General features: G+C 35.5%; 1 protein-coding gene across 2 annotated transcripts in view; it reads right to left on the bottom strand.

Moving 5' to 3' along the window:
- The window catches only part of ADGRB3 (adhesion G protein-coupled receptor B3), a 783,011-nt gene that overhangs the window by 24,857 nt on the left and 731,012 nt on the right, over positions 1-27,142 (bottom strand). For both annotated transcript variants that reach the window (XM_010371613.2, XM_010371622.2), the window contains 5 exons: positions 26,127-26,225; positions 25,637-25,808; positions 10,367-10,462; positions 8,848-8,887; positions 3,161-3,804 (listed from right to left, as the gene is read on the bottom strand). In XM_010371613.2, the coding sequence (XP_010369915.1) occupies positions 3,161-3,804; positions 8,848-8,887; positions 10,367-10,462; positions 25,637-25,808; positions 26,127-26,225 (1,051 nt within the window). The remainder of the gene's footprint in view (positions 1-3,160; positions 3,805-8,847; positions 8,888-10,366; positions 10,463-25,636; positions 25,809-26,126; positions 26,226-27,142) is intronic.

Below are 27,142 nucleotides of genomic sequence, written 5' to 3'. Positions count from 1 at the left end.
GAAACTTCATGAATTTATTAAACTTTTGATACCCACTAATTGGGGGTTAGCTGAACAAACTCCCATGAAGGCTGGAAGCTTTTGTGCTGCCACTGACTTCAGGGTTGGGGAGCCTCCTTCTTTCTTTGTTGCTTCTTGCTTATTTGAACAAATACTTCCACCCACTCACCCACTCGAGTCTTTTTTGGCTTTCTTTTTTCCTCCCTCAACTCTTGTTTCCCCTCTTTTGCACTTTCTATCACATTCTATTCTACTATATTAGTATTGCAATTATTCCCATAATTGTGGCTGCTCTATATCTACAGTTTTCAGAATTGCTTAACAAGTTCGTTTGGGAATGACTACAGTTAGAAAGAGAACATATCTCTCCATGTTATGAGAATATTATTTTTTATTTTTTTATTATTAATTCCCACATTTTCTGTTTTACCCTATTCTGCTTCTTCCTTCAGCACTTTCCATGCTGGCAGTTTGTGAAAACGGATTCCTCTAGAGGTAAAATATGAGCATCTTTATATTATATCCTTGAAAGAATCCTGAGGATCTTGGCTATTCTCTGCTGTGCCAGCTGCCCAGGCTGGATGTTCCCTATGGCTTTAATCTTCCTTCTTACTTAGAGGGAGAAAAGACTTAAATTGTTCTATTGCTTAGGCCTCATGTGATCCACATGGTTTACCATTTTCACTCTAACATTATCTTCTAAGACTCAAGACACCTCCTGACTACTGTTGATCCCACTCTCTATGTAGATACTCAGGTCATTTTTCTGCTTTTCCTTTATTATTGTCAGAATATCATCTCCCTCACCAGTTGACCCAGCATATACAATCTAGCAGAGCTGATAATTCTACTTGACAATGCATCATGCTGCTCAAGAAGAAAGCCAGATCAAAAACTTTATCTTCATGAACACAGCCCCATTTCCAAAATGTGTTAGTTATACACACTTAAAGGACAAGGGCTTTACCCATTTCATGTCTTTATTCATCATAAGACCAAATGCCTGTCAAGGATTAGAAAGAACTTTAAAGTTACCTTCATGCTAATATTCAGGCTCATTACTGTCTCTCCTAGATGGCATAAAATTGATCAGGACAGAAAGATTCTATTCCTAGATTTGCTATGAACTTGCTCTATAACCTTGAACAAATGACTCTACTTTGAGGATTATAACAACTTATCCATTGCATGGAGGTGTTGTGAAGATTAATTCCTGTTTTTAAAATGATTTGAGGATCTGCTAATGAAAGATGCTATATAAATGCTAATTTTTATTATTCATTCCCACATCTATATATTCTCTTTCTGCTATCTCATAAAATCATCACCCCAAGCAATTACTATTAAATTCATTTAAAGAATGAAAACGAAGAACCAAATTTTCATTCTGAATTCCGAATTTCCTTCCTTTTCAAGATGTAAGTCTTGTGATCTCTAAGTCATTTAAATGCAGATCTTTTGGCTGAATCACAGTTATATATAATACACTTAATAATAAGGATACAGAAATTTGGAAAAATTACAAACTGAACAAAGAAGTTCTTGGAAACACAGTCTATTGCTCAAGCACAGATAACCTGTACAATATCAATCCAGCAAAGTTTTCAGGCTTTTAGATGTAAAACATTTTTGTAACAACCAAAATATTTTCATGCAATTCCATTCAACCCCCTTTAACACATTTAAAAGAGCCATACTAAACAGAAAACTTCCACATAATCATTATGATTACTTATAATGCTATGTTATTATATGCACACTTACTGAAAATCCTTTTAAAAACTTTTGCGATTTTTGCATAAATATTTTGTGGTTTGTCCTTATGTGGTCATTATTACAAACCTGGTAGTCTCTGGGATATGCAAGTTACAAATAAGGAAACTGCAGCTATTCTGTTAATTCAGGGGGATGAAATATTTTTGTTCAGAAGGGAGCTCCAGTCACCCTGGAGTTGAACTTGGCTTCATTACCCCTATCTATGCCTTTGGTTCTGAAGAATGATTCTGACCTAGAAGCCTTATTCAGTTTGAGGTTGATCCAGAACTTGGGGACTTATCTTAGATTCTATTCACATTACCGTTTATTGTCTGGAATTTTCTCAATCCAGCTGGGAAAACCCTGAAAATTACCCTATTCATCACATTTTTTAAAGCCTCTCAGAACACCTTTTCATTTTGACCTAGTGGAAGGTATGGCTTTGGGGAGAAGCATGAAACAATTGCCTCTGGGAACTTTTGGACACTTGAACATACAATTATCAGCATAACTCTGATGGAAAGGGCAAGCAACTAATTATAGTGCCTTTGTGTAGATGGTGTTTTATGTAATAATCTATTATACTAAAACAATTGGCAATACATATAAAAGTATGTATGTATTGTATCATATATGAATATATATATCAACTGCAGGTTTACAGCTATTTTTCACTGTATAAGCAGGAAAGTTGTGACGAGCTTACTGTTTACTTTTGGTGGCCTTATGAAAGCAAAAAGGCCATGTTGTTGGACCTCAGAATCCTGACTGTTAGTATGCTCAGATTACATTCTTCCTGACAATTCACAGTCTAAGACAAAAAATTTTAATGGTCATTATTCTCTAAGTTAAGAGTAAAATATTTACTCTGAATAATACTGATCTACTGTAATAATAATTAGTTTTTCATCAGTATAATGGTAAAACATCTACAGAAATGTTCCAATTTTGTAATTTTTAACAGTTACTGTTACACAGAAAGTATAGATCTCAGTTTAAGTTTGTAATGCCATGTAGACACTATGCACCAAAAGGACCTGTGGTACCTGAGAAACATCAGAAGAATCCTCTGCTTTTTATTTATTTTATTTTATTTTTTATGAGTGCCTAACTTAGTTCCCATGATGACAGAATTATGACTGATTAGTATCTTTTTAAATATAATAGTTTCTTTTTTTAATATTATCTTGAATAAGGGGATTATAATGCACTACTGAGAAAACCCTGAATTGCGACTGAATCTCAATAGCCAGAAATTTTCATGATACATAACTGCAAAAGCGGATGTGAATCTTCTCTTCCAACACCAGTGTCACATCAATCAATCAACCAATCAATCAATATCTTTATCTATATCTATTCATATTTCAACCATCAAGGAAAAATTTAATCTTCTGTGGCTCACCTCTAAAGAACTCATTGATATCGTTGATCCAGTTTCACTTCTTGATAGTCCTGCATTATCATCCAACTCAGAGGCCATGAAATTCTTCACAGCTGTGCGAGGTTCAAAGGGCAAATTCTGCATATGTTCCTGGGGTGCGAGATGTTGCTCTAAGTTCATATTGAACTGGTCCATTACAGGGGGATTCATATTGAATTCAGGGTTTACTTTGTAGTGCAATAGCCTTTCATGTGGCAAGGTTTCCATGCCAATATTCATTTTGCTTTCTTCTTTCATTGAAGGCTGGTTATTTACAGAACTTCTGGGCATCACAATATAGTCACTTTCCATCATTCTTTCTTGAGGGTGGACTATGTCCATGTCAGCCCCTCTCAAATTATCATCCGTACATAAGTACACAGTTCTCCGCAATTCACTATTTTCTTTTTTCAAACATGGATTGCTAAGCTCATTCATACTCATGGGCATGTGCAGACCTGTGGGTTGCTGGATGATGACTTTGGAAATGACATTTCCAGGCAATGTTGAATAGCTTAGCCCTTCAGGGTTTGTTCCCTTTTCTTCTTCATCATCATTTAGAGAAATCCTAGAGAGTGTTCCTGTTATTGTGGCTGCTCGGCAAGGACCAATATCCTTATGAAGAACTGTGAGTAGGAATGTAAAAGTTGAAGAAAGAGAGTTAATGTGTGTTTATTTTTCATTATATATTATATTGTCTCTCTACTAAACAATTTTCTTGTTATTAAATATATATTATTTGATAGATATGTTATTTAAAAAGATACATATCAATTTGTTTGTACATGGTCCAGAGATTACTCAATCACTCTTTACTGATTCTGTTATGCTTTCATAGATCTCAGGTAGCCCATAGCTAAAGCATATCTGAAAGCTGATTAATGGGCTTTCAAAAATCTTAGTACCCTGTCCTTAAACAACTCCAAATAACTTTCCAGGGAAATAGAAGATTATCAGAGAAGTTTTCTCCATCAATCTGCTCCAAAGGATTTTTGTAAAATTATGAATATTTTCATACAAATTTGATTTTTTTCTTAATGACTTTCCCTCTAAACTGTTCTAGAAGTTATGCTCATTAAAATGCTTCTTGAAGGGATAATTAATGGGAACTTCATCCTACCGGATCAGAAATCCCTCCAAAAATGATGCATATTGAAAATTAATGAGGATTTTTTCATTGAAGTCCATATGGTCAAGGTGGGTACAATATTCAAAAGTATTTATCATATTCAGTTTTATATAGAAGAAAGAAAATTTAAAAATTAATCTATATGCTGGAATGCCCCTATGAGAATATTAAAACTGCCAACTGAGTTTAAGAAAAAAAAACTTTATGAACCTCCAAAATCTTTGTTCCACTTTAAGCCTAAAAATAATGATTTAGGAGAAAAAAATTTATGATAACTTGTAGTATGAAAATGAACAAAACAAAAATGCACACCAAACCAAACAAAAACAAAAGAGTAAATAATTCTTTATTAAAATATATTTGTTTTTTTTTTCCCTCTTTTTGCCTCTGTATAAAAAGAAAGACACGTTCTGGGGATAATAGGGCAGAATAACAAAAAGCATGCTTAGTTATGAACAATTGTCAGTTTTGAGGATACAAATGAATAAAATTCTGAAGACTTGTTATTGTAACTTCGGAATTGAAAGCATACAGAATAGCACTGTGTGAAGTTGGTTCAACATGCACATCTGGTGTTAACCTACCTACAAAGTAGAGCAATCATCATTTAAAATTTCATTAGGCATAGATGACTGTAAAAATCTGGTTTATTGTCTCCTCATAAAAAGTTTCAGATATACTGATTTTTTTCCATTATTATCCAGTTTTCAAATAGAATCATAATTATTATGCATTAAAGCAGAGGTTGAAAAACAGATTATAAATGTCTTTCCCTGTTACATAGAAACAAGACTTTAAAATTAGTTCAAAACATGAATCATTCATGTAATATCTGTTATCTTGAAAGATACTGTATCTAGTTATTGTATTATTGTCTCTTTATCTTAGGCAGTAAAAATCATGTTAAATTTATATCTTTTTTAAAATTAACAATCTGGTTGTGCCTTTTTGTGTATTTAACTGTTATACATCATAAAAAGTAGAAAAATTCAGTTTTAAAAAGTTATTTCCAAACCTCTAAAAATAATAGATCAATAATGAATTCTAATTTCCAGGAGTAATGATACATGACAATACTAAGGGGCAAAGTATGCTAAATTTAATGATATTGTAATGATTTATTGATACTGTAAATAAATACTTTAAAAAAAAACTCCAAATTCAGTGAAGGACACTTTTAACCCTTAATTGTATATAGAAATAATTCCAAAATTTATAGCAGTAAAATTTAAACATGAGTTATGGGAACCTATCTTATTTCATTAAAATATATAAATAACTTTAAACTTTTATTTAAAAAACTATAAAGGAAGCATTGGCACTGTGTATTGACTTTATAATTTAAATTTGTACAAGATACATTAAGCTTTGTACAAATTTAATATGATTTATAGTTATAGCCAATGCATTTTAATCAAGTGATATAGCTGTGTTTGTTGAAAATTTATATTATATATACACACACATAATATGTAAAGAAAGATAATTCTTCTTATGCAGTAGTGGCTGCTCTGTATGAGAGAAATGCCTGCCTCTTAGAGTTACTTAAAATGTATATCCAAGTTTTGAATATACAGCATAAACAAATCATACCGCCTACACATGAAAGCATGATGTTAAAGTGATGGGACTTTCGAGAGAAATTAATCAAGTAGTGAAATACAAACTCCAAACAAAATATAAAGCAACTGAATATTTGGCATGATCAGATAGAAACGCTGCCATGTAGGGAAGTGAATTTCACCTCATTATAAAGAAAGATTATTCAGAGTTCATGAATATGCTTCAACATAGACAGACATCTCTAGATAAACTTAGAAGAAAGCTCCTAATGGGCTCAACCGAAAAGGGCACCAATAACAGATGAAAACAGAAAATGAAAACATTAGAAAAATTATTTGCTGATAAAATAATGGTACTGGTCTGTATTAGGGATGCTAAATCCCAGCATACAATGAGGCCTGGAAAAATCTGTAACTTAATGAAGGAGAACAAGATAAATACTGCAGAGATGAGATCACAGCTTAAGGATGGTCTAATACAGTGGTACTCAAATTTTAGCATGCATCAAAATTATCTGGATGGCTTATAACTAGTTCCTATACCCCAACCTCCAGTTTCAGACCCTGGGTTAGGGCCTCAAAATGTACACTGCTAATAAGTTCTCAGGTGATGCTAACACTGATGGTCTAGGGACCACTCTTTGACAACCACTGGTTTAATGTTATAGCTGTTAAAGGAGAGACAAAACCGTCTGCTCTTACACTGCTTCTCTTTCAAGGAGAAGTGTAATGAGTATACTAAATGAGGCTGAAAAAAACAACACTGAAGGTGAAAGATTAGGAATTAAATGAATACTTATTCATTGTAAATAAATTTAAGCTTCTAAACCCAGACAAATCACATTCCATCTTGGAACACAGATGTGGAAATTGGCACCATGGCTAGTGTTTTTTGAGAAATTATGGCAGGTGGATGGAGCTAAGTGACAATATTGTATCAATTATCCAAAAAAGAAAAATGATCAATTCTGGAAACCAAGCACTAGTGAGACTGCGTCCTGGCAATATTTTGTTAGATTTTCAACAGGAAATGGTGATTTCTAATGCCCAGCTCCGGTCCACTATGGGTTGCCAAATCATGATAGTTACCTTATTGCTCTGCTATGACCATACTCTACATACAGTATTTAGATTAAATCCAGGAATGAGAATATGGGATTAGTCTCTCATATTCTTGTGATCATGACAAGATCTGAGACTCTGCACAGATGTTTAATGGTTTTGAGTTGAATCTGAAAACTCCATGTAGAGGAAGTCTGCTGGCAGATAGGGGGTACCTTACTGAATATAGCAGGTTTCTCTGCTAGGTTTCATGACATTCAACTCTTTTAACTACAGTTTGAATGAAGACTTAGAAAGTATTCTTATCAAACTTTTAGTCACCAAACAATGGAAATGGATAGTATGCTAACCTGAAATTAGTAAAATAATAGCAAATAGACATAAATGCAAAGGCCAAATTTCTTTTTCAAGGAAAACATACCAAAAACAAAATCTTTACATTAATAGACTGGGGAAGCCCTGACAACTCCTACAAAAAGTCTTAAGAATTTCAGGTAAGTTGACACTAGTACTGAAATAGAAATCATACACAAATGTGTACAACATTAATACAAATAAAGAGCCCACTGTGATAAATGCTGGGTGAACATGTATATATTTGGGCACCATAATTTAAAATTATTGATAAATTGGAGGCTACCTTGGGTATCGTGCCTCAGAGAATGCTACAAGAAATGAATGATGAAATAAGACTTGTTTAATCTGAAGAAAAAATACTTGGATTGGGCTAAATGATAATTGCTTTAAGGCAGTTGGATATTTAGATGAAGTAGATACCCACTGTTGTTTTAAAAGGCAGCAGCAAGATCAACAAATAAAAGGTAAAAGGAGGCATATTCTGTTCCTACGTAGGACCATATTCCAACAATTGGAACTATTCCTCAAAACTGAACATATAGTTTCCTTTAAAACTATTGAGCCATCTATTCTGGTGAGAATTTAGCCACAGGGGGAAATTATGGCATACAAGCCCTCTAAACAGGACGTGCTGCAGAGTTTCTCTTGATTCTTTGTAAAATTAAAACCACAACAACCTTAACACACATACAGACAATGCAATTTCATCTTTACAATAACGCATATTCCACACATGATAAAATAGAGGCACAGAGAGGTTAAATTGACTGGCCTTACATTCAAAAACCATTACTTGGTGGAATGGAAATCCACCATGTGAAAGTTTTTCTGCTGTCATGGTGTTTCCAATGAACCATTCTTAGTTTTGCTCTCATTTCTCTTGTTCGTTCTCTTTCTCTCTCTCTCTCCCCCCCCACCCCCGCATTCTTCCTCCACAAACACACTTCTGTTACTACAATCCTTCCATTTTAAAGATTCTGTTTATTCATACACATAAATATGGAGACAAAAGTGACTCCATTTTGAATGCTAATCCACCATTTTGACTTCTGAATAACCCCAGTCCTATGAATGCCTCCTGATTCTTACTTTATTTACTGTACTTAATGTGAGAACATGTACTCATTACAAATTCTGCCTTTAGATCAAAGCAACCTTGATGTTATTGTACAAATTATAGGCTATGAGGCTCATAGCACTCTTGCCTATTCTGGAGGGTTGCCTTTAATTGTCTATACAGCATGTATCCCCTTTCCCTATGGTATATAAACCCTGTGTCTGAAGAGTAACTGTGTGGGGATCTATCTGTCTTGCTGCTGCCCAAGACTACACTCCTGTCTGTAAGTTCCCTAATATCCTCCCTTTAACCAACAACTGGATTTTTCTGCCTCGTTCTTTGGTTTCTCAGCTCCTTTGGCATTTGGGGCCGCTTTATATATACAGCCCTTTCACAGAACAATATGTAATGTGTAAACCACAGTATTTTCTTTAAAATTAAAATCTATAGAAATGATTTAACATCCCTACTGATTAGATTTTCAAAATCTAAATATGCTTACCTGATCGACAAGCAATGTCTACATCCTTTTCAAAGTCTGTCTGTAACAAGAAATAAGAAGACATGGAACCATCATTTAATGAAGACCTCAAGTGTCTTTTACTAATCAGATTATCTGAAGTTTACAGATATCTAAGTTGGCAGCACAAGTTTATTGTTTTGTGCATAGGAAGTTTCTCTAGGTATAATTAGATTGTTTTCAACAGTGTTTCCTAGAGCCCAAATGTTAAATAAAATCAAAGGAAACATACCATACAATTTTAATAAGACAATACAATACCCAGTGTCATCTTCAGTCTGGAAACTGGTAACCATATATTAGAAGGATAGAATTTTAAGGCAATTCTCTAACCATAATAAAGACATCAGAATGTGAATTATTATGAATATACTTAAATAATTATGTTTGTTATTGGTATTTTTAAACATTCAATTTGAATATATTGCTTGTAATGTAACATCTTATAATCCAGCTTTGTCAAACTAGGTTAAACTAGGCTCAAAGTAGACTCTTCTAATGATTCAAATGTGTCAAAAAGCTTTCAGGTTTAGGACTTAAAATTGAAGATTAAACCATACTCATCTGTTTGAGAACCTTCTGGGGTTTAGTTGTGACCTCATATTTTCCTAAAACTTTTATTTTAAACAAATCAATTAATTTTTGAAATGATAAAATTTCGTTATCTTAATCAGGGTCTTCCAATCAAATGCCTTTCCCTATTAATATTTTAAATCAGAGATTTTGGTTATCTATTTGTTTTTAGTAAGGAGTTGATTATTCTTTGCAAAGTCTTAGTTACTAATGTATCATCTAGCTTATTATTGTTGCCTAGTTCAAAAAAGTTAATAAATTGAATATACTGTAAAAACAAAACTTTCCTATTTAATTCCTGCTTTAAATGATACAGTTTAAATATCATCTTATTTCTAAAATACATCAAAGTGGTTATACCTACAGTACACTTTGATTCCAATAATAGCCAGAGCTCCCATACAATAACTGATCTTTCACTAAAAGGGTGGCTACTCCTTACGCTTTAGGACAGTGGTTCTCATCTTAGGCTGCATACTGGAATCACCAATATCTAGGTCCCACTCCCAAGATTTTGATTTTATTTGGTCTGTGGCATGGCTCTCCTGATGATTCCAATGTTTCACTAGGGGCAGGAACCACTGCTTTAAGACTAGAAGTGCAGGTTCATAGTGTTCTGATCTGTAAAAGACATCCACATGCTCCTATGCACAAATCATTAGCCCTAATTGTATGCAAGGAAGAACATACTCCGCAGTGTTGCATAGGACTCCCACACTCAACACCCCAGGGAACCAACAACACGTCCTGGACTCTGAAGCCATCTGGAGATAACGCTTATGTGGTACCAGAGTTCGCAGTCTATTAATGAACTGAAGCCAAAGTCAATCAAAGTGAGATTTTTACACTATTTTACTAACAAGGATTTCTTCTATTCCCTTGAGAAATCATGACTTAATTAACAAGCAGTGGGAAAATAAAAACTCACCATGATTTGAGCATGTCCATTAGGAAAAGAACTTGAAGAGTCTGCATTGATGGGATCCTGACAGTTTCTCAGTCGGCATCTAAATGCATCCTGAACCTGTGGGGAGGGGGAACACATTACTTTTCTTCTCTCTTAGTAATGACAAGATATTATCTATATTGGCAATCAACTCTGAGGCAGTGGTTATCATTGATTTTACAATCTTACACCGATTTTGTTTACTTCTTTGTTAAAAGAAATTATTATTATTGTTGTTGTTATTACTATTATTATTATTATTTTTTATTATACTTTAAGTTCTAGGGTACATGTGCATAACGTGCAGGTTTGTTACATATGTATACTTATGCCATGTTGGTGTGCTGCACCCATCAACTCGTCAGCACCCATCAATTCATCATTTATATCATGTATAACTCCCCAATGCAATCCCTCCCCCTTCCCCCCTCCCCATGATAGGCCCCAGTGTGTGAATTTCCCCTTCCCAAGTCCAAGTGATCTCATTGTTCAGTTCCCACCTATGAGTGAGAACATGCGGTGTTTGGTTTTCTCTTCTTGTGATAGTTTGCTAAGAATGATGGTTTCCAGCTGCATCCATGTCCCTACAAAGGACGCAAACTCATCCTTTTTTATGGCTGCATAGTATTCCATGGTGTATATGTGCCACATTTTCTTAATCCAGTCTGTCACAGATGGACATTTGGGTTGATTCCAAGTCTTTGCTATTGTGAATAGTGCCGCAATAAACATACGTGTGCATGTGTCTTTGTAGTAGACTAATTTATAATCCTTTGGGTATATACCCAGTAGTGGGATGGCTGGGTCATATGGTACATCTAGTTCTAGATCCTTGAGGAATTGCCATACTGTTTTCCATAATGGTTGAACTAGTTTACAATCCCACCAACAGTGTAAAAGTGTTCCTATTTCTCCACATCCTCTCCAACACCTGTTGTTTCCTGACTTCTTAATGATTACTATTATTTTTTGAGATGGAGTTTCACTCTTGTTGCCCAGGCTGGAGTGCAATGGTGCGATCTTGGCTTACTGCAACCTCTGTCTCCCGGGTTCAAGCGATTTTCCTGCCTCAGCCTCTCAAGTAGCTGGGATTACAGGCATGCGCCACCACGCCCGGCTAATCTTGTATTTTTAGTAGAGATGGGGTTTCTCCATGTTGGTCAGGCTGGTCTCGAACTCCCGACCTCAGGTGATCCACCCACCTCGGCCCCCCAAAGTGCTGGGATTACAGGCGTGAGCCACCGTGCCCTGCCTTGTTTACTTTTTAATACAAATGCTGGTGTACCTGGACTTTTGCTGTATGGCAAGGAAATTTATCGCTTACCATAACCTATAGAGGGAAATGCTGGGAACTCCGTAGCTATCAAAATAGCTATATCTGTTCAACACTAATAATTCTTGCCAGAAGGCAGATTTATTCCACTGTTGCAAATAATATGTGTGTCTTTTAAGGGGATTTACTATTTGGTATGGCATAATCTTCCTAACAGCTTTAAATATTGTGAAAAATGAGATTATTCAATGATCTTTTGACTGAAATTGATTTGGGATGTTTCTTTTTATGTCTCATGTAAGAAATCTTTGAGTAGACTATCTCTTCTCTCCCTGTGTGCCCTGATATAAAAACAAAACACAATTAAACAAAAGGGAAACAAAACAGCACTACTTCTGGTGGACTGACTTGCCAATAAAAAGTCACTTTGCAAAGCCAAACTTCCTTAATATCCATTTATAATCAAATTCTGAAGAAAGAACAAACATATCTCATGAAAGTTCTAGGAACATTACATTAATTCTTTTATTAAAAAACAAGTGAAGGAACATGAATAGCTGAGAAGCAAACATAAAGAGCAATCGATAGTTATTCTCTTCCTACAGTGTCTCAGCATCAGCCTGTTCTTTCCAATTCGAGAGGTTCATCAAGCTCCCCAGGAGCTGTTGATGGACATCTTTACAAGTAGCTACTTATCCCAAGCCAATGTCATTTCACGACTTTGCTTTTCTAACTTCATATTATTGACATTCTCTTTCTTGTTTATTACACTCTGTTTTATTGGATTAAAAAACAAAGCATAGATGATGTTATATTTTCCCTATTTTACTGATGCACCATTATAGGGACTACTAAGGTTAATACAGAGAGGTTTTCATTTTTGAGAAGCCCTGATATAAGATCTCTTGTCACCATTTGGATATGAGATATTCATATATACCTGTTGGCCAGGAAACAAAACAAAACAAAACAAAACTGAGCCTATTATGTTGTTTTTAGCTTCCTCCTTGTCCTCTCACCTATTTCATAGTCATTAGTAGCCTCTCTCCTAAATTGTCACATTGCAGGATTTGGAAACTGACACCAAGTCTAGTCACAACCAAAGACTGGCCAACTGGCCCAATAATGAGACCTCTGTCCACTTCTATTTCTCCACCTCCGGTTCTAATCCTACTGATGCGGCCATAATGTCTGTGAAATGAAGGAATGGGGATAGACTCAGTGTTCTCTGACCTGTCTTCCATTCTATTACTCTAATATTTCTAAATCTAGAATTTCTTTGAAAAAGAATGCATTACCTGATACCCAGCAAGGTAATTTCTTATTTCCTTTTTCAAACACATCAGTTAAAGTACAGATGTAGTGAAATCTAGTCTGATCTTTTCCTGAATAACTGAATAAATATTTAGAACTAAATCATCTAGCTTTTCCTAGTAAAGGAGACACAACCAGGACAAAGTTAGATTTATCAGATGCGAAGGCTTTTAAGCTCCTCCTTTTTAGATTAAGAAGTTGTTGTATGTTTTAAAGAGAGACATTAGTAATCAAAAATTGGTAATGAGTCTAGTATTTGTCAGATCATTACTTTTTCTATTATGCAGACATTTGATTTAGGGAAACCACTAAGAAAGTATATCTGTTTTTACAAAAATTTCTAGAAATCAATGTCAGAAAAATAGGTACATATTAATTTTCTGTTTGCGCCTCAAGGCAACTATTAAAGAAACACATTTTACAAAGGAAGATAAACTATGTTAGCAATGGTGCCTTCTGGGAGCTTGTCTCATGAAGATTTCTATCAAATATATTTCTAGATCAGCATATATAAAATGAGTAACATTTTGGTAATACCAGAGATTAATTCGAATGGTCCTTGCTAACCACTCCCAATTTTCAGACCTTCAAAGCATAGTTGCCAATATTTTTGACTGACTACGAAATATGGAAATATAATTTCTGTAGGTTTCTCTTCAAAATCAACTCTTAGTTGCTTAAAGGAGATGTAAAAGAAATCCAAGTCTTTTCAGAACACACGCACATATAAAATCAATACCTTCCACTACCAAACTCCCAAATAGGACGATAGATTAAGGGCATTTGTACACCGAATGATGATGTCAGCTTCATGAACCATTAAATGCTACTCAGAAGAAATATAAATCAAAAAAGAATAAATATTCTCCAGTAAATTCAAGGTTATTTTAATGGTCATATAAATGTCACAATTTAAGTGCTGGATTCTCTGCCACTTTTAGTGCCTCTGACACCTCTAATTTAGAAGGTTTTGCAGAAGAAATTCTACTTGATTCTAAATGCTCCATTTTATTTATTTTTTTAATCTTAAAAATGTATCTAGGGGGCAGGGCGTGGTGGCTCATGCCTGTAATTCCAGCACTTTGGGAGGCGAGGTGGGCAGAACACGAGGTCAGGAGTTCGAGACCATCCTGGTGAACATGGCAAAACTCTGTCTCTACTAAGAAAATACACAAATTAGCAGGGTGTGGTGGTGGCTGCCTATAATCCCAGCTACTTGGGAGGCTGAGGGAGGAGAATTGCTTAAACTCGGGAGGTGGAGGTTGCAGTGAGCTGAAATTGTGCCATTGTACTCCAGCCTGGGTGACAAGAGCAAGATTTGGAATAAAAAAAAAAAATTGTATCTAGCGAATCTGGATGCATTAGTCTTAAATATTTGTCCAACACTGTCAGGAAAGAATGATTAGATTTCACAGTGCATACTTCTTATCACAGAAGAGAATACTTCAGGCAAGATGGTATCTGGAAAAAGCATTCACAGCTATTTGAATGCATTTGGATAATTAATTGAATTTTATATCTGGTCAACTGAGAGAGGCTTGATTTTGGTGAACTGATGTGAATTGTGCTGATGAAGAATAATTGAATTTTTGTAAAAAGCAAGTCTATGTTTCAAACAAGCAGAAAACACACACACACACAAATAAAATAAGACAGAATCGAGATATTGCTTTCTCAACCAGAATATTAAAATATGCTGTATCAATAGTCATATTTATAATGCCTGGCAATAATATTACTCTTTTACTTACCATTTGGAAAATCACTTAATTTAGGTAACAACGAAATTTAAGATTTATTAGATATTAAAATCATTGCATCTTTGAGTTCTTATGAAATTAACATTAAAAATTTACTTGATACCAGCAAATGCAATTTTTTACTAAATCTATAGGAAACAATTTAATATTTAAGATAAATTATGGCACAGTTAAAATCTAGACTTCAAAGTTTTCTTCTTTTTATAATAATCTGTAATAGATCTTTCACCTGAATTGATAGGCAGAGGGTCAAATATCTGCAGGAGTAGCAAGGAACAGATATGTAACTAACACTGAGATATTTAGGAGACTTTAAGGCAACCTAATGGCATGTTGTAAAATGAAAGAAAAAAAAAAAGAATGGTAAGAAACATCACACAATACGGTGAAGAAAAAACAATAAGCTGTCAAGGTTGTCTCCTGAAAAGAAACCAACCACGCACTTCCAAAGTTATTTTGACTGGCTCCTGCTGGGGGCTGCTCTAAAAACTCCTGAAAAAGCTATAAACTCTGATGGATTTTTGGATGAGACATGAGTTCAAAGAGGTTTGTAGGGGTGTGTCTCGCTCTTGTCTTCTGAACCAGGAGAGGGATTCACTTTATATCAACAACAGTAGGCTGAGAGCTTCTAGATTGGTCCTCGCTCTGAAGGCAGCTGGCAGAGTGTCATTGTGGAAGCCGGTGCCAGAGTTAGAGATTGCTGGGGAAGAGCACCGAGCGATGTTTGGCAGTGTTGCAATTCAGACAAACCTCACAGGAAAGAGCTACACAGTTTGAAATGGGTTCTGTATTCAGCTACTGAGCAAATCAGACCCTGAATCTTCACTTTTAAGAAGACAGTTCTACCTAAAGTAATTCTTCTTGATTTCCTATTCAAGGAGGATTATTCTAAACCAGGAAAATAAGTAAAGTTACATTCTTGTTTTTATTTGTAGTTTTTCCTTCAGGGGAGAAGCCTTTCTTACGTGGCCTTTTATTTTTTGAATCTCATTTCTACCATTGTTTCATATTTGAACAAACAGCTCAGCTTTTTGTAATCATTACATTCTATACAATCTAATCATGAAAGGAATGACTTTTCAATTTCATATGTATTATGACACTTGATATAACCATTAATATGAATGAATTATGAGTGACTTCACATTATTAAAATATTAAATGACTTTGCTGATAGCAAAGCAAATAAACAAAAAGTCTGCCATTTACTATACAATGAAAGAAACATATGCACTCCAGAGCCAAATTTCAGTCCCAGTGACTTTCTATTAGAATCCCTTAATATCTAAAAGATCTATCGCTTAATCTCTAAAATTGTTATATCTCTTTACCTTCAAATTACTTTTTATATCAGTTCGAGGAGGTCATATAAGCTTCTCTAAATTATATGGCATGTGCATGATCTGAAAAATATGTAGCAGCATTTCTTCAGCAAGAGAATAGAAAGGAAGGAAAGGGAAATTATGTGTCAGACACCACGATCCCATGCCTTCTTCAGGTGATATTTCATTTCAGCCTCATGCCATCCCCTTTGTGGCAGACATTATTTCAGTGTCCTAGAAGAGGACCCTGAAGCTTAGAGAGCTTAAGTAACTTGCTCAAGATCATAACAATAACAAGTAGCAGAGCTGGGAATGGTATCAGGTCACTTGACTTGAAAGCTAGTCTTCATTCCAATGTACCACCCTATTGTCTTACTGATCAAAGAATAAGATAGTTTAAGTGAAGGAATAAACCAAAACAACTATTTCCAACTGGTCAGAAATTAAGTTGCTGTACCATAATTTCCAACCTTTCCTGATTTAGATAAAAAATAAGAAATGAGTTAATCAGATAAGTTTTCAGTCCGAACCTTTATTTAAGACACAACAAACCTCCGGTTATTAGTTTGTCCACCTTCTTTTTTTTTTTTTTTTTTTGACAGTCTTGCTCTGTCAGGCAGGCTGGAGTGCAGTGGCACGATCTCAGCTCACTATGACCTCCGCCTCCTGAGTTCAAGTGATTCTCTGCCTCAGCCTCCTGAGTAGCTGGGACTACAGGCGCCTGCCACCATGCCCAGCTAATATATATATATATATTTTTTGGTATTTTTTAGTAGAGACAGGGTTTCATCATGTTAGCCAGGCTGGTCTTGAACTCCTGATCTCAGGTGATCCACCCACCTCAGCCTCCCAAAGTGCTGGGATTACAGGCATGAGCCACCGTGCCCAACCTACTCTTCTTGAGTATAGACAGAAGCACCATACTGCTACCCAGAGTAGGGAACAGCTGGGAGGGCAGTGTGAGGCTTCCGCAGAAGAACTGTGGGTAACAGCAAGCAATGGTTTGATGTTAACTGGCAGGCATGACAGAGTTTGTCAATTTCTGTTACGAACTCTTTGTCTGAACTTTTTTACTGATACCATTTCACCCATCTTATTTCATGCTCTTGTTAACCCCTTAAATCTCTGCATGGACTAGGAGAATCGTGTGAAAATCAAGACTGATGTAAATATTCATAATATAATTGCAATTCTGCTAAGTCAGGAAAGCTTAATCTGGAAGGAGAATTTGAATTTACATTTCCCTGCCTAAGAAGTGGGATGACTTTTGGGTCAAATGAGGTTGGTGATTTCTTGGAAAGGTATATAAGAATATGAGCATATTGTCCTTGCCTGTGTCATGCCCATGCTCTTATTTAAAAGCAGTTTTTGTGTGCCTCATTCTCTGTTCTGGTAAAATCCAGGTTTATTTTTACACCTGCAGACATTCTCCCATTACAAAGTACCTCATTCTATTTTTTTTTTTTTTTTCCTTTTTAGAGATGAGGCCTCACTCTGTCACCCAGGCTAGAGTGCAGTGGCTCAATCATGGCTCACTGCAGCCTTGACCTCCTGAGCTCAAGCAACCCTCCTGCCTTATCCCCCTGAGTAGCTGGTAATACAGGTGCACACCACCACAACTGGCTAAATGTTTTATAAATGTTTTTGTAGAGATGGGGGTCTCACTGTGTTGCCCAGGCTGGTCTAAAAGTCCAGGCCTCAAGCAATCTTCCCATCTTGGCTCCCCAAAAAAGTGCTAGGATTACAGGCATGAGCCGCTGTGCCTGGCCCCACACCCTATTTTATTACAAATGAAACAACATTTTTGTGAAATGTGTTTCTTTATGAACTTTCAATCAGGCTGACATGCATAAAGCTCTTAGAAACCAACTCCCATCTTGCTTAATTCTTTTATTTATTATTATTATACTTTAAGTTTTGGGATAACTATGCAGAACATGCAGGTTTGTTACATAGGTATACATGTGCCATGGTGGTTGCTGCACCCATCAACCCAACATCTACATTAGGTATTTCTCCTAATGCTATCTCTCCCCTAGGCCCCCAGCTCCTGACAGGCCCTGGTGTGTGATGTTCCCCTCCCTGTGTCCGTGTGTTCTCACTGTTCAACTCCCACTTATGAGTGAGAACATGCAGTGTCTGGTTTTCAGTTCCTGTGTTAGTTTGCTGAGAATGATGGTTTCCAGCTTCATCCACGTCCCTGCAAAGGACATTAACTCATTCTTTTTTATGACTTCATAGAATTCCATGGTGTATATGTGCCACATTTTCTTTATCCAGTCTATCACTGATGGGCATTTGGGTTGGTTCCAATGTTTTGCTATTGTGAAGAGTGCTGCAATAAACACACATGTATATGTGTCTTTATAGTAGAATGATGTATAATCCTTGGGGTATATACCCAGTAATGGGATTGCTGGGTCAAATGGTATTTCTGGTTCTAGAGCCTTGAGGAATCGTCACACTGTCTTCCACAATGGTTGAGCTAATTTACACTCCCACCAACAGTGTAAAAGCCTTCCTATTTATCCACATCCTCTCCAGTATCTGTTGTTTCCTCACTTTTTAATGATCACCATTCTAACTGGCATGAGATGGTATCTCACTGTGGTTTTGATTTGCATTTCTCTAATGACTAGTGATGATGAGCTATTTTTCATATGTTTGTTGGCTGCATAAATGTCTTCTTTTGAGAAGTGTCTGTTCATATCCTTTGCCCACTTTTTTTTCTTGTAAATTTGTTTAAGTTCCTTGTAGATTCTGGATATTAGCCCTCTGTCAGATGGATAGATTGCAAAAATTTTCTCCCATTCCATAGGTTGGCCTCTGTTCTGTTCCATTAGTCTATATATCTGTTTTGGTACCAGTACCATGCTGTTTTGGTTACTATAGCCTTGTAGTATGGTTTGAAGTCAGGTAGCGTGATGCCTCCAGCTTTGTTCTTTTTGCTTAGGATTGTCTTAGCTATACAGGTTCTTTTTTGGTTCCATGTGAAACTTAAAGTAGTTTTTTCTAATTCTGTGAAGAAAGTCAATTGCAGCTTGATAGGGATAGCATTAAATCTATAAATTACTTTGGGTAGTATGGCCATTTTCATGATATTGATTCTTCCTATCCATGAGCATGGAATGTTTTTATATTTGTTTGTGTCCTCTCTTTATTTCCTTGAGCAGTGGTTTGCAGTTCTCCTTGAAGAGTTCCTTCACATCCCTTGTAAGTTGGATTCCCAGGTATTTTATTCTCTTTGAAGCAATTGTGAATGGGAGTTCACTCATAATTTGGCTCTCTGTTTGTCTATTATTGGTGTATAGGAATGCTTGTGATTTTTGCACATTAATTTTGTTATCTTGAGACGTTGCTGAAGTTGCTTATCAGCTTAAGGAGATTTTGGGATGAGACAATAGGGTTTTCCAAATATACAATCATGTCATCTGCAAAGAGAGACAATTTGAATTCCTCTCTTCCTATTTGAATACGCTTTATTTCTTTCTCTTGCCTGATTGCCCTGGCCAGAACTTTCAATACTGTGTTGAATAGGAGTGGTGAGAGAGGGCATCCTTATCTGGTGCCAGTTTTCAAAGGGAATGCTTCCAGCTTTTGCCCATTCAGTATGATATTGGCTGTGGTTTTGTCATAAATAGCTCTTATTGTTTTGAGATAAGTTCCATCAATACCTAGTTTATTGAGGGTTTTTAGCATGAAGGGCTGTTGAATTTTGTCAAAGGCCTTTTCTGCATCTATTGAGATAATCACGTGGTTTTTGTAATTGGATTTTTATGTGTTTATGTGATGGATTACATTTAGTGATTTGCATATTTCGAACCAGACTTGCATCCCAGGCATGAAGCCAATTTGATCAAAGTGGGTAAGATTTTTCATGTGCTGCTGGATTCGGTTTGCCAGTATTTTATTGAGGATGTTTACACTGATGTTCATCAGGGAAATTGGCCTGAAGTTTTCTTCTGAGGAAGCTCAAAATGTTAGAATCAAAATGTTAAAATCAGTACAACCACCTTCCGAGCAAGCTCAAAATGTTAGAATCAGTACCCTGACCCTCCCTGCCCTGAGCTACTTATGAACTCTGAAATCTATGAGACCACTCATAATGGCCACTTATCATGGTCATTGAACACTCTGATCGGAAAGCACAAAACATCACTCAGTCAATGCTTTGTCCTCAAATGTCATCAGTATTGTTTTTCTTTTGCTGCTTCAGTCATAGCTATCTAAAAAATAAATAAATAAATAAAATCACTAGGGTCCAGGATCACATCATTTGCTTTATGTCTCCACATGCTTCATATGGTCCCAGAGAAGAATCAAACTCTCTACTATTCACCACAGGCCCCACTCCATGGAAACCATATGCCCAGTAACCTTTCTCCATCTTCCTCTAACAGAAACCTTCACTTCCCTAATCTTCTAACCTCATTGCTCCCTTAGGAACCCATGAGTTTTGAAGTCTTTTATCACCTCCTCCTTCCTCTTCAAAGACCAACTAAAACAGCAGACCCATCCTGCAGTAAAGGAAGGCACAGGTATACCCTTCCATGCTAAAGAGTCATACTCAGTTTCCCTGTAAGCAGTCAAACCTGGAGGTTCACGTAACTATCTGAGCTATATTATGTGCAATATGGACTCTTTACAAATTTTTATCTAGTTATTTCATCACTACTGGCTTCATTTATTTTTTTTACTGATTTACTTTGGAATATTATTCGTTTTACATTAGACAAGTAAGGGTGCTTGTCTGTTTTACATATTCACTGCCATGTGCATGTAAATCATTTTGTTTATCTGTACGCCTTGTGGAAATAATAAGACTAAATAGAAAATAGGCTTAAAAGGGTGGGAGTGGGAGAAGGAAGAAAGAAAAGGTTTTTATTTTAAGCATTTCCCTACAAGATGACTTCACAGGTTTGGATACAGATTTTGGGACCTCATCTGGTGCAGCCTATACCTCCTGCCAGTGCTTGGGAAAGAGAAAAGAGGAGTTTGGCCCTGTTAGTGATGCTTCAGAACAGCCACAGGATTCTCACACACTGATATAACAAAATTATCCATTTAAGCACTTTCCTTTTATCCTACCATTTAGTGAAATAGTTTTATTGTGGCTTGTTTTGTATCACGATCTTGTGATTTTCCCCCTCTGACATAGAGCTGTAAGATTGTCTTAGAGCCAGGCACAGCCAGAGACAGAAAGATGAGAAGAATGTGCAGGCACCAAGAAAGTGGTTTCCTAGCAACAGTAACTATTTCAAAGGTTTCCTAACTCTTGTGTCTTTCCATTTCCATAGCAATGTGGGGAATAGTAAATAGTATATTCTGTTATCCGTTTAATTCAAATAAATTCTAAAAAACCAATGATGGATAAAAGAAGGAAAGCCTCTATACTCATTGTATTAAATTCTGTCTAATTAGCTGTTACATATATTAGCTTCTAAGATTTAGGTTCTGTTGCTAAAAGTATGTATTGTGATGATCAGATGGCTTCTTTTTTTTATTCTTATTTCCTCTTTTTGTCTTTTTTTCCAGAGAGATTTAGTAAAGTAATTCAAAAGAAAAGTTATTTCAGAAGAAGAAACTGTATTTTCAAGAATATAAATTTTATAAAGTCTAAATATTAAGATTTTAGGTCTGAAGGTCAGAACAAATAGTTCTGCAAACATTAAAAATTTTTTTAGTGGGATATAATTGATTTGGCAAAACAGAGTAATCATTTCTCCCTTTTCTCCTGATTTGAAATGATTTTAAAATTGGACCCACTAAAAGCAAAGGCACTTTTAAAATAAAGTAGGCTGCATACGCAGCACATTAAAAATATCATAGTTATAGTATTTCACTTCTTTTCTCCTTCTTAAACTGCAAGGCTATATTCTTCCCCTGTGTAGACCACCTCCTCCACAGAAATAATAAATATGGGTAAAGCCTTCTGAATTCATATTGGGACAGTCATTAAAGACTAAATTATGTTAGTGTCTGTCAAAAATACATAGAAATAGAAATATATATATATATATGTGTATCCAGTCTCTACATTACAAAATATATATTTTACATTGCTTATATTTTTTTTAAGAAATAAAAGCCCACATGAATTTTAGTGAAGCAAATATTTTAAAGTGAAGAGCAGTAGAGATAAAACTGTACTTCTAGGATCCAATTATAATTTATCAAGTAGATTAATAGATATAAATCACTACCTAATGTTTTACGTGTAGCTATCTATTCCTTTTGCTTTGGTAAATCTTTATGAAATTACTGTTCAGTGGAGACACAGAGGAAATGGGAAGATACTTCTCTTCTCTTGAACCGTGGTAATGTCAGGGCAATGTGATCACAAGTGATCTGAGATATACCCATTGCTAGTGTCAGGCAAAACACCTTTAGGAGGTCAAAAAGAATTTCCGTGTTCCAAATGAGGCCTCCTATGATATCTTCCTTGGGATCTGTAAAATCCTTCTAAACAAGGTGTTTAAATAAAATCTTCCTCTAGGAATTCTGAAGCAGAATTGCCATATACCTGAAATCTGCTGTGTATTTACAGCAATGTCATAGCTTACTTCTAACGTTCAATTAAAAAAAAAAGAAATACGTGATTTGCCATTTCAATGATGCAGATAAAGAGTGTTATGACACTCTGCTGTTAATTCATTTTCTATAAAATTATTCAACTTGAACTAATAATTGAAAATGCAACAACAGAGATGTATCTATACTTTTATTTTCTATTAGTACAGAAAACATGTATTTAGAGACACCTACTTTAGCAGAAGTATTTATTATATGATTGATTTAATTACTTGTAAATCATGTTTTTGACAGTTAATGGTCCAATTAGCAAGAATGAAAAAGTTCTGAGGGAAATCAAGAATTTTTGTGCCAAGTATTTTTCTTCATGTAAACAGCAAACATTTGATAATTAGACACCATAATATCTGCCACTTTAAAACCTGCATATTTTGATGATAGCTTAAGACTATCTAGCAAGCTTATTCTGAAGAAAAAGAGAAGCTTATATAGTGATGCAGCACTGTTCTACTCATAAACAGCTAAGGTACTAATATCTTCTAAAAACTGCATGTTGGTATATCATCATGTATCTTACTTAAAACCTGAAATACTTCATCCTTAATCATCAATCAAAAATGTATTATGTGTCTACTCATTTAGAACAATCTCGTTACTTAATTATTAGTGATAATATTAATATAGCAGACCCATAAGATATAGTCAAAACTGCATGGTATATCATCATGTATCTACTAAACCTGGAAATACTTCATCCTTAATCATCAATCAAAAATGTATTATGTGTCTACTCATTTAGAACAATCTCGTTACTTAATTATTAGTGATAATATTAATATAGCAGACCCATAAGATAATTATAGTTGGAGAACACAAGCTAAATTATTATTCAATTTCCTCTTAATTTCTACTCCTTTGGTCTATAAATAATTCAATACTTGGAAGATTTTTAATGTTGATATTCTAGGTAGAAATTTGCTAAGGGAATAGTAAGGCTTGGCAACTGTAAACGACATCAGACTTCTTAAATGCTAAAATACTCTTCTCCTCTTGCAATGTGAAGTTACTGTTTATTGGTTTTCATTGATTTTCTTCATAGCGTGTTCTTAGAATACACGTGGGTTTATTACTGACATCTGTATCTTATTAAGACATTTATGCAGCCAACAAACATATGAAAAATAGATCATCATCACCGGTCATTAGAGAAATGTAAATCAAAACCACAATGAGATACCACCTCATGCCAGTTAGAATGGTGATCATTAAAAAGTGAGGAAACAACAGATACTGGAGAGGATGTGGATAAATAGGAAGGCTCTTACACTGTTGGTGGGAGTGTAAATTAGCTCAACCACTGTGGAAGACAGTGTGACGATTCCTCAAGGCTCTAGAACCAGAAATACCATTTGACCCAGCAATCCCATTACTGGTTATATACCCCAAGGATTATAAATCATTCTACAATAAAGACACATGTACACGTGTGTTTATTGCAGCACTCTTCACAATAGCAAAAACTTGGAACCAACCCAAATGCCCGTCAGTGATAGACTGGATAAAGAAAATGTGGCACATATATACCATGGAATACTACGCAGCTATTGAAAAAGGATGAGTTCATGTCCTTTGCAGGGACATGGATGAAGCTGGAAACCATCATTCTCAGCGAACTAACACAGGAACAGAAACCCAAACACTGCATGTTCTCACTCATAAGTGGGAGTTGAACAATGAGAACACATGGACACAGGGAGGGGAACATCACACACCAGGGCCTGTCAGAGGATGGGGGGCTAGAGGAGAGATAGCATTAGGAGAAATACCTAATGTAGATGTTGGGTTGATGGGTGCAGCAAACCACCATGGCACATGTATACCTAAGTAACAAACCTGCCCTTTCTGCACATGTGTCTCAGAACTTAAAGTATAATTAAAAATAAAATAAAATAGCTCATAAATATTGTTCTTCCCATCTGATAAATCAGGTAAAAGCCACTGGTAATCTGTGCACATCACTGCAAAACTATAGGGTTTATACTCATATGCACATGTGTTTTTTTGCAATGTGCACATTGCAATAAAGTTCTCAAGCTAGATAATGCAAAATGACAGACTAGATTGTTTTCTCAAAATGACTAGCATGGCACTATGTCATGTGTGTTTTTGTCACCACTCATCCTTAGAGTAAATGCTAAAATGACTCATAAACCTTGTAAATATTCTCAGTGCTTGCAAGCATTCAAAATAATTTTCACACAGGTTGGAAAACAACATTTTATTTCTAAACAACTCAAGTCTGAAATCTCTTACTGTCCTGGATGGATCTGATGCTACTTAGTGTCTCCATTCATGAAATATGACTTCTTTCTTTCCCTGTTGCTGACAATGAACCTCAATCATGATCCAGATAAATGCTGATATGATAATACGTCTACAGTTCTTGGAGACGATCACTGCCTATCATGTCTCGCTGTATACATTTTTAGTGTTTTCCTAAGAGTAAATATCCATATCAAAAGCAATAATCCATCGTAATCATAACCAAAACTTAGCAAAGAGACAAAAGAACTAAGAATTCATCTTCAATGTTTTCTACTTAAAATAGTATTAGTTAATATATGCAATGAGGGTGTGCTGTGTGAAGAAACATGAGTTAGGGAATGAGCTTAAGAACTATCACTGCATTATGCTCATGAACCGTGTCTTTAAAACATATGCCTCTATGCCCTCTTATTCACTAGTTTTTCTAACAGACTTATTTATACAAATCACTCCATGTAGCTTCTCTTAAATCTATTCTCCCTGGCTTTTGACACCTCTGGTTTTGTTTTTCCTGGCATAGTCCCATCTGTTCTAATCTGTCACTTTCAGAGGGCTGGGGGCCCTCCCAAGCTGTCTCTTAAAGCATTCCTTCAGCTTTGATTCCCAAGTGATTGTCAATGGAAGAGACCAGCTTTAATCTGAACATCAAGATATTAAAAGATCATTCTTGTTAGCAGGAAATACCCTTCCAACCATCACTGTTCTCTATCACAAGAATGCTTCTCACCTCTCTCCGAAGAATGCAGTGGACCATGACTATAACAAAGCCTTGCAATGAATCAAACACAGCAAAAAGTATTTGAAACAATATGGAGCGTTTATCTGTCATGGCCAGCACCGCAGACATCCACGTCAAAGCCAGAAGGGGCAACACCACGCAGGAGCTCCAAAGAGACGCCCTGTTGAGACCGAGAAAGCAACATTACGTAGCTGTACGTCACACCCCAGGCCACAGCCAAACCCCCATTCAACACAGCATTTTTGTATGTGGTTCCAAGACCATTAACTTGGAAACCACAAAGCAGATGACATTTGAGAGTCTTATTTATTTTTTTATCTACTATCCCACAATAGCTCTAAAGACAGTTGCCAATTACAAATATTTAAATATACTCTGCTCTTGTATTAGCAAACACATTTTTTTTTTTCATCATAGCATTTTCTCACATGCACTGTAAAAGATTTGTAACAAGAAGATGTAAATGATTGGGACTAACATGGCGTTACTGGCGGTGGTGGCTGACAAAGCTGTTGTTGAAACTACTCCACACTTGGCACATTTGAGCGTCAAACCGCTATGAGGCTCACTCATCTGACTGCAAACAAACAGAACACCCACAAAAAGAACAAAATATTGAATTGTCACCAAAAAAAGTTGCTGCTGCAAGTTAGCTTTTAAATACGATTTCATGCAGAAAAGTATATTTATCAAAAATGAATGCTCTAAGTTGTTGTAAAGATGCGTTTATACTACAAATTATCTTTGTAACATTTACCTTTTAATATGGGCCTTTGTTGCATGCAAAACATATTTCCATCATTACACCATAAGTGGCCCTGTGTCTATTGATCAAAGTTGTTCAATACACTGACTTAAACATAAGTATGTGCTTCTGTAGACACACAGTGAAAACCCTTTATTCAGACCCTGATAATCAAACATGTGGGGACTCCTAGCTCTGAGGATGTTCATTGTTAATTGCAGAAGGCATATATTTCTGTGAAAACCTTCTGAAATGTAAATAATTAGAAGTCCAACATAGGAGGAAATGGATTTTAGGAGTCTTCAATTATTTGTTGAAGATGTAGCTTTTTTTCTCAAGAGATTCATATTTTGAAATTTCTTGCAATATCAATGTATCGTTCACATTTTAGGATGATCTGAATATAGGGGCTGATGAAATTTGATGAAATATTAGTTGATAATAAAAGAGTGATAGTTTTCTGCTTTCATAAAACACATCTAACATAATCATTAAGTTCAAAATATTATTTCTGAACATTTATCATAGACTCCAATCTCCTAGCATTTAAATGGTCTATTCTGGTGTAGAGGATTTTGCCCATAAATTCAGATTCAAACAATTCATACTCCATCTAATACATTATAGAAGCAAAGTTATATTACATGGAAAAACTTTATACACATTTCGCTTTAGAAAAGCGTACCTTGAAAATTACAGATTTATTAGAACATAAACCTTTCAGGAAAAACCAAAAAGAAATTACTTGA

The sequence above is a fragment of the Rhinopithecus roxellana genome, chromosome 4 (assembly GCF_007565055.1).
Source record: "Rhinopithecus roxellana isolate Shanxi Qingling chromosome 4, ASM756505v1, whole genome shotgun sequence".
In the NCBI taxonomy this organism is placed as follows: Eukaryota; Metazoa; Chordata; class Mammalia; order Primates; family Cercopithecidae; genus Rhinopithecus; species Rhinopithecus roxellana.
Note: the sequence above shows the minus strand (reverse complement) of the source record. Positions and strands in the feature narration are given on the sequence as shown.